The following is a 15,057-nucleotide window of genomic DNA, read 5'->3' on the forward strand; positions in this document are numbered from 1 at the left end:
TTCTTTTCTTTCCTGTTTGAAATCTCTAGTCTTTCCATTTCATATTTGAAATTCAGTACATCCTCTCTATCCCTCTCCATGATTGCAAAAACCCATTAGAAGAAGAAAAAAAGATAATTTCCACCCTCAGACATCGACCTTAGTCCTTAGATTCACAAAATGTTGGCGGAATCCGAGTGATCACCTCCTTCTATAATTTTGGACAAAGAAAGAAAGACTTGCAAATTGTACTTACTCCGTTTTATGTATGGTAGTGTTTCACTGAAAACTGAGTTTAAGAAAGAAATACAGATACTTTTACGCACAGAAAGTACCCTTAGAACTTGTAATTTTGAATATATTGTGACATTTCTACTATCCTTTAAGGAGGTGACATTTAAAATGAAAAATTTAAAGTTAAAGAAATTCTAAACATGAAAACATGTGTGTTTCATTCTAATTTTAAAGATTTTACTATCATATAAAATAGAAGAGAGAGAGAGTAGTAATATTCAACCGTAGAAACAGTCGAAATGCTAGCATTTCATTACTTAAGAAGTCCAAAACATCTAGCCAGCTACAAAACAAGATGACCAAATTAAACAAGAGCTGCCTAGTTTTTATGTCCAGAGAGACTCTCTCTTTACAGGGTCTTGCATTACATGACTAGTGCTAGAGGACGTAAAGCTGAGGTAAGATTGCAGATTATTATTGAAGTTGTAATTAGTAGCGTTACTTGTTGAAAATGGTGATGATTTCTCGACATGAGGTTCCATTAGACACGTTGTTGGCAAGCTGGGAACAGGCTCTTGCTGCATCTGGATGCATAATATCTCTGCTTGAGCTACAGCCAACTGCATTTGTAATTGAGATACTTGATTCTGTAACAAGGAGATTGCACCTACACATCCATAAACTGGGTCTCTCACTCTTGCATTTGCTTCATATACCAAACTGCTTACTGCATCTCCTCTCTGTTGTACTGGAAGTTCCTGCATATAAATGTAAACCAAGAAAAAAGATATCTTACAAAACTTTGCATAACATGAAGAAACCATCCTTCTACGTCAATGGCAGAATCAGAATTTTCACTAATATATAGGAGCCAAAATATAAAGAAGTAAACACACTAGTACATATTAACCTATGTATATATAACAAATTAACCTATCTATACAGTGCAATTTTCTAACAAATAAGTTTCAGTTGATCTCATTCGACAAGGGTAGCTCCGCCCCGGCTCTACATGACCATTCGCCTTTTTGGGTCATTTCAAGTTCATTTGCTACATGCATTGGGGATGTCCGAATAACCGAATTCACACCATTTAGAGCCGACTAAAGGGATAAGTGCTCGGAGTTTCTCCATTCGACATTTTTAGTCATTCCAAAGTTTTATTTTACTTTTAAAAGAAACGTAGATTTAAATGGTTGCATAACCCTACGTGAAAGGTAATTAATAAAGGGTTTAATGTTGTTCTTTTGGGTTGATGTATTATAGAATTACATAAGAAGGATGTATAAAGGGTGAGAGGAAGAAGGAGAAACCTGCAACATCTTGCTAACATTACTAGCACCAAACACCTTGTGAACAATGGCAAACTTGTGGGGATCATCAGGAGGAAAGTAAGGAGCAAAGATGCAGTCCTTGGTACAGCGACGCCTTAATAATTTGCAGGAAGCACAAGGAGAACTTCCTGATCCCATTTTGTGCCAAAAAGACAAGTTAAACTAAGAGAAATTTCTCTTTAATGAGAATTAATTAAGGAAGAGAGATGTAGTAGTAGTAATAGCTAGGACAAAGTGTAGCTTGGAAGAGAATGAGCTGGGAACCTATTTATAACGCGTTAGGAAGAGTTACTCTAGTATAGAATGGATTGATAAATAAAATATATTGGGAACACTGCCAATCAGAAAATATTATTCATGTAAAAATGACATCATAAAGTTAGATCTTCATGGATTTAGAAAACGAAAACGCAAAAAAATCATTTTGAGCTTCATTTTACTCTCTGAGTTAGTTTAAATAGGTAAATAAGGAAGACGTTACACATTTGGTTTCGGCCAAAAATATTAACAGCTCTCGATATACATTGATTACACTAATTATATACGATTATATTATACATGTATTATATATCTATCGACTACTTTTGGGTAGACGACATTTAGGTTAATTACTTTAAAATTAAATCATGATGAGGAATAACGGTTGAGAGGTTGACCACCGCCAAGATGCGTTAAAGGTCGGCTACTATTTAAAGGTTGGCAACTAATTCAGTTTGATCAAATTCCACGTTATTGTTTGACTCATGTATATTAGAGATCTATATATACTTGTAGCAATATACTAATATTGACACTAACTAGTTGTAATAAATAATGAATAAGGTTGCAAATGAAATATTTTTAAAGAATAGAAGAAGAAGAAGAAGAAGTGCTTTTAATTAAAGACTAGATAAGACAAGGGGCAATAAATTCTTGGTAGAACAACTAGGGTTAGGGTTTAGCAAAATGGTGAGTAACGATGCAAAAGTCCTAGCCCCGAGCAAGAGAAATATGAGCTCGACGTGAATGTTTGTTGGCGGACATTCACATGAAAACATAAAATTTTAGTTAGATAATATGTCTTTCTAATAACTTGTTCAACCATCGTACCACTTAATTAGGTGTGAAAATTGGATACAAATTACCCAGATTACCCAAATGAAGCTAAACATTAAGTAGTTTTTTTTTTCTCTGGCCAATTTAGCTATATACAATAACGGTGTACGAGAATAATAACAGTATCACATTTATTGTAACATGATATTTTTATTCTATTTTCCAAGTTAATTACCAGATCATACTTATTAAACAGTTATCTCTTATTGCAGGTAACTAATGTGAGGTCTGAAAAATTATATACTACTAGTGCATACAAGAAAGCAGGAGCCACTAATAAAATTTCAGTCCTTTTTGGAGGCAAAAGAAGCTCGAGCTATATAGTAATAGAAAATTACTACTCCTGTCTATTGAATTTCAAAATACTACTAATTTAATACTGGCGCAAATCGAATTGGGCAAACCTTAAATTTTTCCTCTCATTTTCCACATTTAGACCTTTTAAGGTTTAATTTGTGTCAATTGACTTGTCCACTGGCAGACGAGCAATATTTTGGTAGACATTAATTAAGGACTCTTCTTAAAGAAAATTATTGTTTAAGACATTAATTAAGGACTCTTATTAAAGGAAATTATTGTTTAGGCTGTAAACCATGTGTTATAGTTGTTTAATCTTCAAAATACAACGTGCTTAACACAAATTCCAACTTCCGGTTACCTCTATAGTAATGGCTGGAAAAGCCATCAACCACCCCTATGTACATATACGAAATATTATGTTCGAGCATATTTAGCAATCTACTGAATTCAAATGCTATGAGCTAAAATCTTGCCTGATAAATTCTTTTTTCAACCCTAAAGAGGGGGGGGGGGGAGGGGGCTTAGTTGCATAGGGATCTTTACACAAATAACCAGCTTAATTGATTGTTTATTCTTTCTAGTTGGTATACATATATTATTATATATTAATTATATACGGCTATACACATGTTTGTACATATATTATACACTAGCTAGCTATTTTTAATTTAGTGGTTGGTGCCTTGGTGGGAAGCTATTTAGGTTAACTCTTCTATTTTTTTTTTTAACTTTCTTCTTAGAGATACACTATCAAGAGCAAGAAATAATTTTCAAGAGCAAGAAAATTAATTTTGGCGGGTTACTTGTTAATTTCGTCCAAGTGTCGTCTCTTTAACATCCAGGAGTTGGAAAAGTTGGATATTAATTGGAGAAGACCAAAATGACAACAAAAGGATTGTAATTTAATAGGACATGAGTGGTAACTGGTAACATGCACAAAATTAAGTAATTTAACCTGTTACACATCAGATTCACCATTAAGTAGTTGGCATGAAAATGAAAAGATTCTTCTGTAGTTATGGCTTAGCACGACAACTAGAATTAAAAATCTCCACAGCAAATTAGTGCAAAATGTATCACGAGGTTTCTGAAATGATACTCCTAAACAAATGAGAATTGAAGAACCCTAAGTTCGATTCTCACTCTTCAGCATTTAATGCTTTCCACATGATTCCAAACTTCTTATCTTCTATTCCGAGGAAAACAGCTCTCTTTCCCAGCTACTAGAACACAATTGAATAATTATCATATCCAATTTTCTATGTTCACTAGTCTACTAACCAAGTCACTGTTTCCTTTGAATTTAACTTTTATACAATGACAAAGTAAAAAGAATTTATTATAACCATATCACCTAAAATATGGTTGGAACTTTTATACAAGAAGTCTGCCGGATTCGGGGTTTACATTTTTTAGCCAGTATACATAGATTATATAATAATTATACACGATTATATACATATTATACATGTATTATTTTTAATTTAAATTATTGGGTGGACGATTATTTAGATTAATTTTTCAATATAGTTATATGTATCATGCATAAAAAGTAGAATCAATAACCTAGAAAACGAAATAAGTTACCTTTAAAATAAATTTTTTACACTATTAGTGAGTATAAGTTAAATCATTTTCCCCTTCACCCTTACCTCATAAATTACGTACTTTTTCTTCTATAACAGTTTCCAATTTCAATTTTCAAATCAAGTACCCTCTTAGGAAGAAGAGACGTGGTCGACAGGATGAGAACCTTGTAAATATTGTTTATGGGGTTATGGCAATAATCAGTTATTTTAAGGTGATGAATAAAGTAAGGGTGAAAAACAGACATCTTCAGTACCGTCTTAGAGAAAATAAAAAACATGCGAGCTTCAATGCATCCATTAATTGCACTTGGTGATATGGAAGATTCGATTATTGGGAAAATGGATGTTTTCTTCTTTCTTTTGTCTTTTTTTTATGTTAAGACAACTAAAAATATGGAAATTCAAGGTAATCTAATCTTTCACAGCATAGCTACTTGCCTGCTTACAGTTTTGGGGAGTTTGAAGAGACAACTTAGCGGAGATCCACTTGCTGCTGGAAAGTGCTCTTGGGTTCCCAACTCCCAAGGCTTCGGGTTCTATTCGGCTGAGAATTTATCTTTTTTCATTTTTTGGGTCAGTTTTGAAAGTAACCTTGGAGCGTAAAGTTATTTTCGTATCACATATAAGTCACGGGCTTGAACCGTGAAAGCAGTCATTAATGTTTGCACTAGGGTAGACAATCTACATCACCCTTAGGGATGCGGCCCTTTCCCGGACCATGTGTGGATGCGAGATACTCTGTGTACCAAGTTGCCTTTTTTTTATATTGCAAACAGAAATGTAAAGGAAAAATCAAAGGAAAAAAAGTGGCAAACATTGGTGAGAATTATTTCCATGAAGACCACTGCCAAGCTATGTTGTTTGGACTCCAAAAATAGTGTATTTTTGAAGAATCCGATACAGGTGCGGCATCATTTTAGAGAGTCCAGCAACATAGCTGCCAAGGTATTATTGTCTAATGGTATCGTTAGAAGGTGGAGTTTTTTCATACAATAGTGAGATAATTCTTACTATCCCCCTTCCCCTTCCCCTCCCCCTTCCCCCGTGTAATGAAAATTTAAGAAAAAATTTCCACGAAAATCTAATATTTCCTCTGCAATGTCAAGAAAGTGTGAGTTAGGGGCTAAGATCGGTCATAGTCCATAAGAGGTTTCATTAAGAATCCATCATCAATTAGTTGTGAATGTTGGTATGCGTAATTTGATTTCAAGAAATTTTTATATGCCTGAGCCTTTTCTTACTAAGGCAACACGCTGGTTTTGACTCGTAGGATTTACCTAATCCAATTTGCTTAATTATGAAAACTGACAGAAGACTCAACTGCATAGGCACGTGATTGCATGGAGAGGGGCCGAAGCTAATTAAATTTCTAGCTGCAAATATACTCATTGTTTGTTGCTTAGAATTAATTACAGATTCCCTAAGAAACATATTTTATTTGAAGGCTTATCACCAGTATGCAAGGTTCATATTGCAGGACTCAGGTCAAGAAGAGACAAAGTAGGCAGTCTGACCTTGTCCTTTTTAAGTATACTCTAAATTGCCATAAAGTGATGCTGATCACAATTGTCCAGGGGGTGGGGGGGGCGTCTAATTATTTATTATATTGCAGGAGCAAATGTTGAACAGGAGAGCGAGTAGATGAATCAAGAGGTTCTTGCCACAGCACAAAAGTTGGCTCTTTTCGCAGGCATACGTATACGACCAAATTTCTTATAAGATTCAAATCTATTGTAGCAATTGAATCGTGCTACAATCAAAGTAATCATCTGTGGGAGAGATTGTACTAACCATATGGAAGGGCAGTTGATCTCTTTGTCAAATTGGTGACCTCTAATATTGTAATACTTATAAGAAAAATCATTCCTGCGCTAAGGGCAGTTGATCTTTTTGTCAAATTGGTGACCTCTAATATTGTAATACTTCTACGAAAAATCATTCCTGCACTACCAAATTGTAATTAAATGATGAAATTAATACGATATTTGGCATTAAGTGGGCAGGGGAAGGAAAGAAAATTGGCAGAATAACCTACCAAAATATTTGGCACGTCTCAAGACGCTTCTTGGTTCTGTTCCAAATGTCGATGTTCATCCAATTGGCGCCTGTGTCGTCTTTTGATTCCATTTCTAAATAGAGTGCTTCCTGAGCTTTTGGCTTCCACAGAAATGTAGGATCCTTGTGAGGTCTGCAGAGTTGTTTTCTTCTTGAAGTACTCTGCTGCCTGCGCCTGAACTAATGTACCACAAGAAAGCAATAGCAATAATGAACTGATAATTGTTAACTTCCCCTTCGCCGCCCCTTCTTGTTACATGCTCTGAAAGAACATTTGCTGACATTCCACTAAATTATAGAATTCAATTCAATAATCCAATCCAATAATTGAACTATGAGATGTCAAGGACATACAATGCATAAGAAGTAAAAAACAAAGCTAAAAGTCCTTAGTTTTTTTGATTTTTTTGTTTTTTTTGTTTTTTTACTTTTCAGGCTGCTGCATCCTTTACCTATCCCTGATTTTTTCATATAATTAAGATATATCAACCTGCTCAAATTCTGCTATTATCATCTTCCCTTGCAGTTTCTAGTTTCTTGATGATTCAAAGAAAAGAAGCTAATAGCTATATGTTAAAAGATACTAGTTTCTGGGAGAAAAGTACCTTCTAAAGCTAAAACTAAGGAAATACAGCTATCTTTCCTACTTCCTTTTAACCCTTGAGTAATTATAAGCAGATTCTCAAGTTTTCAAATGCTATGTCCTTATTGTCATTGTTAAATCTTTTTGCACTTGCTTTCGTCAAATCCACCAAAATAGATTCTGTGCTAGGAAAACACCGATGCCATTCTTGAGGATTACAAAAGTTTTTTTTTGGTAACAATTGTGAATATTACCATAACAAACAAATTAATCAATACGTGAGGATTACAAAAGTTAATAACCAAAATACTTGTATTTGCGTAAGATGTGAGTGATGCATACTGTGCAACATGCTGTGGTCCAATCTTCCTCAAGAAAACAGACTACTTTCACGGAACTGAACATTGAGTAGTTATCTTTTCTTGGAATCACAAGACTACTCAAAATGAGTCAATTCAAACAACATAACTCAAAAGCCATGTGATACTTATAATCCCATAGTCAGCCTTGTACATGTATACTCATTACTCTGCGCTAGTAAATAATGGACCTTTCATGAAAATGTTAAATGGTTCACACAAATTTGGTTCTAGAAATTGTAAATGCTCTAGATAACATGAAACATTTTTAGACAGGGTAGCCATAACATTATCTAATCTGCCATTAAGTAAACAGGAAGTGATGATAATAGAAGCAAATCATAGAGCACAGTATACCGAAGTGGAGTACGACTGACGTTAACTATGAAGGTCAACACATGAGTGATCTTAACGAAATGCTAATACTTGATACCTGATCTTGAAGAAGCCGATATTACAGCAACATCTCTAAGCTTCTTAATTTTTTCAATTACAAAGTCATCTTTTCCAGGGTCAACAACGATGTTCATCTCAAAGCATAAAAGTGCCTTTTCACATGCCTGCAAAAGTACAATTCAGAGGCAGATATTCAGATAGGCTCGCTATAAGCTGTAGGATATAATAACATCTCTAGAGTTTTGATGCCATAAGATACAAGGTACATAAAGGCAATGCACAAAATAGCTAGCATCGCGTGATACACAGCTTTTTATTGTCAGCAAGATGTTAAACATGCAATAGTTAAGTAGCTTGACTGATCTAATTCCTACCATCGCAAATTGTCCATATTATTGTAGAAACAGGAGAACTCATAGCTGAGGAGAAGGGGCCAATTATAAGGAGATGTTTTCAGCAGTGAAGTGTAATTCCTAGTTATGTAACCTACATAAAAGAGATTTCCTCCAACAAGAGGCATAGAGATAACCGGAGTTTTGGGTTTTCGCTGAATATCAGATCATATAAATAATATCAGTTATTTCAACCCAGCTAGAACCTATTAAGAAGTTCACTTCTGGCTGATTTACAAACATATCCGTAAGGGGAAAACATGATGACACAATGAGAACCTATAAGCTGTGATTTTGGAACTAGTCCTTTACATGCACATAAATGAAGAACAAGAAAACAGTACGAGCAGTACTTTAGTTTAGAATAATGCCAACCTTAACATGCCAGTAGCATACAATGAATTCTAAAGTAGAGATCAAAAACTGATGAAGTGAGCTTAAATTTGCTACGAACTGCACATACTAAAAGTTTTATTCTGTGCCCATTTCCACATGTAATATGCTTACAAGTACATAATTTTGACAGAAATTTACCTTCTTTGCGATGGAACAAAATCCATTCTCCAGTGAATGCTCAGCAAAAGTGAGCCACTCACTATATGAAACAAGAAGTCTCTGATCATTGGTGGCTTTTTGCTCTCTCATAAGCAATGCCTCATATCTCAAGGCCAAGCAACTCTGTGAATATCCAAATAGCCAAGAGTCACGTACTTGGAACAAAAAATAAGATATTACATAATTATTAACAAAAAAAGACAAAAAAGAAAAATGATAAAATAGAAGAAACTAAAACCATTGTCAGTTGTAATGTTTCAAAGTCTCACAGCATAGGATATGCCTACCACTTTGGATGTCAAATAACATTTAAGGCACTGTAACATCTGATAAGCTTTGTAAGCATCTCTGGCAAGTTCCAACAGATGAATTTTGAACCACGGTGCCATGATTCTAATATCAAATAAACTTTCACGACTATGTACAATGACATTCAGTTGAAGACTCAGTAAACTCTTAAATCTCACACTTCAGCCAAATTGTGATGCATAAATATGGGTACGAGTCATAAAATTGATCTCGTCTCCTTCGCTTCGAAGAATTTCAGCTTAAGCCATCAGGTATATAGTGGCACTTAGCATTATTCCTTCATTACACTTACTGGAGAGTCAAATGGTTCATGTTCCTAATATCGCCTATACTAAGTAATTCATTTTCTCTATCTTTTTCCCTAAAAAAGTTTGCATATATATACAAAAGGAAGGATATATTTCCTTTACCGGTACAACCTAATACCAGTTTCTCCAGCCAGCAGCTAATAATTGTTCACATCTTTTGCTACTCACATTACTTCCTGCGACCACCACCAAAAGCACCACCACTTCTACAGCTATATAAGTTATCCGTAATCTACTAAGTACCACATATTAAAGTGCATTCGAACACTAAAATCCTCTAATAAAGCAACTTCCTAAGCAGAAGTTTTCCATGACATATATAGTTCAAAGAGAATACAATTACCGAACACAACGCCCAAAAAAATTCAGTAAGTCTTCTACTTATCATGAAAATTCAGCAAAATACATGGTTTAACGCATCAGACTCTCTTCCACTATATGCATTTGTAGTGTCATCAACATCATCCTACAGAAAACAACTCCTATTTCTGAATAACTCTGTCTGCTAATAACTACTAGTAATAATTTGCCAAATCAAAATAAAAATGTACAATAATACGCATCAATTTAAACACAATAAAGCCAAAGTTGTATACCTCAGTATCTCCAATGAGAGCAAAAACGCGTACTAGAAAATCGACGATCAGAAGCTTATGCTCCGTAGATTTTCCAGCGATTTCCTGAATAATGCAGAGAGATTCGTTTCTCACGAACTGTTTCAAAGCGCGCACCACTCCGTCCAAGTATTTGAAGTCGTTTGAAGCTAAAAAGGATTCGAGAACTCGAATAGTTCCTTCATTGAATCTGCACACAAAAAACCATGCTCAGATCAAGCGCATTTTACTGAATCAGAATGAAAATTATTGATAAATCGGAAATAGAGACAGAGAAAATGAGCACGGAACAAACCTCCGGCTTTCGATTTGGGATTGGAAAAGAGAGATCTGCTGCGAGACTGCAATTGACATCTTCACGAGAAAGAAATGAGGAGCTGAAGATTTGAAACTGCGCTTATTTAAAGGCTTTTCGAATTTTGATTTTTCGTGCTCTTGTAAATCTCCAATAGCTCCTCCTAAAAATTTTAGTTATCAAATTTTTTTTTGTTATAAAATATAACTGAGTAACAATACGGAACAAGCAAAAAAAAACAAGCTAAGAAATATATAGAGAAAGAGAGAAGAGATTCTTATTTTTTTTTCAATTATATATATTTTTCTATCTATTACAATGCCTTTATATAGGCATGAAAAGTGATTGAATATGTCATTAAACATAGAAAATATGTCATTGAATATGTCATTAAGCATTTGAGATGAAGATCATGAAGGAAGAGTAAACATCTACCATAATTTGATATTTCTTATAACACTCCCCCTTGGATGTTCATAGATAATGTGCCTCGTTAAAACCTTATTAGAAAATGAAAAAAAACTGAGTGAAGGAAAAAGAGTACACATATTTAGAAATACTCTTTTTGGTTGCCTTATTAAAAACCTTGCAAGGAAAATCCAGTGGGACAAAACCTTGTAAGGGAAAAAGAGTACACCGCGTATTAACTCTCTCTAATGAGAGCATCAATTCACATCCTTGAGCCTTCACATCCCAATCTTGTACACTAGTTTTTTAAAGGCTGACGTCGGTAGAGATTTTGTGAACAAATCAGCCATATTGTCACTTGAACGGATCTATTGCACACTGATATCACCATTCTTTTAAAAATCATGTGTGAAAAAATTATTTTGGTGAAATGTGTTTTGTTCTATCTCCTTTTATGAATCCTCCCTTCAATTGAGTTATGCATATTGCATTGTCTTCATATAAAATTGCGGGTAGTTTGTCATACTTCAAACCATATTTATCTCGAACAAGGTGTATTATAGACCTCAACCATACACATTCTCGACTTGCTTCATGAATAGCAATTATCTCAGCATGATTAGATGAAGTAGCCACAACTGATTGCTTAGTCGATCGCCAAGATATTGCAGTGCCTCCGTATGTAAACACATAACCTGTTTGAGATCGAACCTTGTGTGGGTCAGATAAATACCCAGCATCGGCATGACCAACAAGATCAGGACTGCAATTATTGCCATAAAATAAGCCCATATCTGTAGTCCCTTTTAGATACCGCAATATGTCTTTGATTCCATTCCAATATCTCCTTGTAGGAGCAGCTCTATATCTTGCTAAGACATTAACTAAAAAAGTTATGTCAGGCTTTGTAGTGTTAACAAGATACATTAGTGCACCAATTGCACTAAGATATGGTACTTCAGGACCAAGAAGCTCTTCATTCTTTTCTTGAGGTCGGAACGAGTACTTATTCACATCAAGTGATCGAACAATCATCGGAGTACCTAATGGATATGCTACATCCATGTAAAATCGTTTTAATACCTTTTCTATGTAGGCAGATTGATGAACAAAAATCTCGTTTGCCAAATGTTCAATTTGCAAATCAAGACATAATTTTGTCTTTCCGAGGTCTTTCATCTCGAATTCCTTCTTTAAATAATCAATTGCCTTTTGGAGTTCTATAGGAGTTCCAATAAAGTTTATGTCATCAACATATACGGGAAGTACAACAAACTCCGATATTGTTTTCTTTATAAAAATATATGGATAAATGGCATCATTTATATAACCTTCCTTTAATAAATATTCACTAAGGCGGTTATACCACATTCTTCCTGATTGCTTTAAACCATACAAAGATCTTTGCAATTTGATTGAAAATATTTCTATGGACTTTGAATTATGTGCGTCACGCATTTTAAATCCCTCGAGAATTTTCATGTATATCTCATTATCAAGTCAGCTGTAAAGGTAGGCTGTAACCACATCCATTAAATGCATGTCAAATTTTTCATGGACAATAAGACTAATGAGATAACAGAACGTTATAGCATCCATAACAAGAGAATACATCTCTTCATAATCACCAGGCCTTTGTGAAAATCCTTGTGCAACAAGGCGTGCCTTATATCTTTGTACCTCATTTTTCTCATTCCTTTTACGTATAAAGACCCATTTATAGCCAACATGTTTAACACTATTAGGTGTTTGGACTACAGACCCAAAAATTTCACGTTTCGTAAGTGAATCCAACTCAGATTGGATTGCTTCTTGCCATTTTGGTCAATCACGTCTTTGTCGACATTCTCCAACTGATTGAGGTTCAAGATCCTCATTATCTTGCATAATGCTAGATGCAACATTGTATGCAAAGACATAATCCACCACTATATTCAATCAATTCAAATTTGTCTCAATATCGATTGGATTTATTGATAGTTCCTTATTTTCTTGAGTCTCAGGCTCATCGATATCCTCATGAATCTCAGGATTGGTTAAATCATGGGTTTCTTTATGAGACTCTTTCGTAGTGTCATCTTGATCATTTATTTTCCTTTTTCTAGGATTTCGATCCTTAGAACCCAATGGTCTGCCACACTTTAGGCGTGCTTTTGACTCATTAGCTATGACACTAGAAGATTGTCCAACAGGGACATCAATACGGATTGGAACATTCTCTGCAGGGATATGTGATTTCGTTATCCTTTTTAGATCGCTAAATGCCTCTGGAATTTGATTTACTATTTTCTATAAATGGATAATCTTTTGCACTTCTTCTTCACAAATAGAGGCACATGGATCAAGATGAGATAATGATGAATTTTTTTATGAAATTTCCCGTTTGATTTCACCAATTTCTCCCCCTAATTTTGGGAAAAATGCCTTATCGAATCGACAATCTACAAATCGAGCAGTAAACAAATCTCCCATTAATGTTTCGAGGTAGCAAATAATGAAGGGCAATTCAAACCCAACATATATTCCTAACCTTCTTTGGGGACCCATCTTTGTGCGATATGGCGGTACTATAGGCACATATACAGCACATCCAAAAATATTTAGATGGGATATATTAGGTTCATGACCAAAAACTAATTGCAACGGAGAATATTTATGATAATTTGTCGGTCTGAGACGAATTAATATTGCTGCATGTAAAATGGCATGACCCCAAACAGAGGTGGGTAATTTCGTTTTCATGAGTAACGATCTTGCTATCAATTGCAGACGTTTAATCAAAGACTATGCAAGGCCATTTTGAATGTGAACATGAGCTACAAGATGTTCCACTTTTATCCCAATTGATAAGCAATAATCATTAAATGCTTGAGATGAAAACTCAGCAGCATTATCAAGTCGAATAGACTTAATTGGATTATCGGGAAACTGTGCCCGTAATCGATTATTTGTGCCATTAATTTTGCAAACGTCAGGTTGCGAGATGACAATAGGCACACATGAGACCATCTAGAAGATACATCTATTAAGACCATAAAATACCTAAATGACCCACTACGTGGGTGAATAGGTCCACAAATATCCCCTTGTATACGTTCCAAAAACGCAGGGGACTCAATCCCAACCTTTGTTGGTGATGGTCTAATAATTAACTTGCCTTGATAACAAGAAGTACAAGAAAAATTATTATTTAAAAGAATCTTTAAATTCTTTAATGGATACCCATTTGAGTTTTCTATAATTCGTCTCATCATAATTGATCCAGGATGTCCCAATCGATCATGCCAAAGTACAAAAGTATTGGAATCAAAGTACAAAAGTATTGGAATCAGTAACCTTTTGGTTTACGATAGAATGTGCCTCAATTGTACTAATTCCTGTCTAATACAGGCCACAAGATAAAGATGAAAACTTCTCAATAATCCTTTTCTGGCCAGAGACATTCTTGGTAACGATGAGATATTCGATATTATTCTCATTTATTGTCTCAATATGAAATCCATTTCGACGGATATCTTTAAAACTCAACAAGTTCCTCTTGGACTTGGAGGAGAATATTGCATTCTCTATGATAAGTATTGTTCAATTAGGAAGAGTTATAGTGGCTCTTCCAGAGCCTTCAATTAGATTACTACTACCAGAAATTGTAGTAACATCTGCCTTACACATACCTAAATGAGAGAAATATTTCTTCTCTTTGAATATTGTATGTGTCGTACATGAATCAATTAAGCAAATATTTTTACAATTGAAATTTGATCCAAGTTTTCTTTGAGAGATATCTATATTTACTTCCCATGGTTTGACATACAAAAAGAAGTATATGAATAAATATTAGTATTTTCAGAGAAGAAAAGGGAAAAAAAATAAAGTTAAACCAATGATTCAATAGTGACCTTTTAATGCAATTTCGAGAAAATTCTAATTATGATACAAATAATTACGTAGCAAACATAATATAATTATAAGTACATTACACATATGACTAATACAACTACAACAAAATTATTTATATGTATGAGTTATTTACATTTTCCTACACATTGCATGAAAAATAAATGATCCGTGTAAGAAAAGAACATACTAAGATGCTTCTCTTTTCTTTATTCCTAATATTTTATCCATGTGCATGAAAAAAAATTGAGGTCCCGATGTACTAGATTTTTTTTTTCTTCTTTTTTTTTTCAAAGAAAGATGGGAATAAAGGGTCAAGTAACAAAAGTTGTTTTAGGGTGTAACGACCCGACCGGTC

At 34.4% G+C, this 15,057-nt stretch overlaps 2 protein-coding genes and 1 long non-coding RNA gene across 8 annotated transcripts; 1 reads left to right on the top strand and 2 right to left on the bottom strand.

Moving 5' to 3' along the window:
• Positions 1–485: 485 nt before the first annotated feature.
• On the bottom strand, positions 486–1,776 carry LOC104119803 (LOB domain-containing protein 12-like). Its single transcript, XM_009631393.3, has 2 exons — positions 1,527–1,776; positions 486–971 (listed from the first exon to the last, which is right to left on the bottom strand). The coding sequence occupies exons 1-2, from the start codon at positions 1,683–1,685 to the stop codon at positions 600–602; spliced, it is 531 nt and encodes a 176-aa protein (XP_009629688.1). The 5' UTR covers positions 1,686–1,776; the 3' UTR covers positions 486–599.
• Positions 1,777–5,141: 3,365 nt separating this feature from the next.
• Positions 5,142–6,473, top strand: LOC138893423 (uncharacterized). Its single transcript, XR_011408901.1, has 3 exons — positions 5,142–5,476; positions 5,976–6,031; positions 6,144–6,473. It is a non-coding gene; the product is annotated as an uncharacterized lncRNA (long non-coding RNA).
• Positions 6,233–10,602, bottom strand: LOC104119804 (protein DOUBLE-STRAND BREAK FORMATION). 6 transcript variants are annotated; one of them, XM_033652452.2, is made up of 6 exons: positions 10,398–10,601; positions 10,085–10,292; positions 8,851–8,994; positions 7,962–8,088; positions 6,567–6,766; positions 6,233–6,472 (listed from the first exon to the last, which is right to left on the bottom strand). In XM_033652452.2, exons 1-5 carry the CDS (start codon positions 10,454–10,456, stop codon positions 6,585–6,587), a joined length of 720 nt encoding a protein of 239 aa, XP_033508343.1. In that variant the 5' UTR covers positions 10,457–10,601; the 3' UTR covers positions 6,233–6,472; positions 6,567–6,584. The 6 variants fall into 6 exon arrangements, with proteins under 6 accessions (XP_033508343.1, XP_033508344.1, XP_070034006.1 ...); XM_033652453.2 differs by having other exon boundaries at positions 6,233–6,477; XM_070177905.1 differs by having other exon boundaries at positions 6,233–6,397; positions 6,563–6,766.
• Positions 10,603–15,057: the final 4,455 nt, after the last annotated feature.

Source organism: Nicotiana tomentosiformis, chromosome 6 (assembly GCF_000390325.3).
Source record: "Nicotiana tomentosiformis chromosome 6, ASM39032v3, whole genome shotgun sequence".
Lineage (NCBI taxonomy): Eukaryota > Viridiplantae > Streptophyta > Magnoliopsida > Solanales > Solanaceae > Nicotiana > Nicotiana tomentosiformis.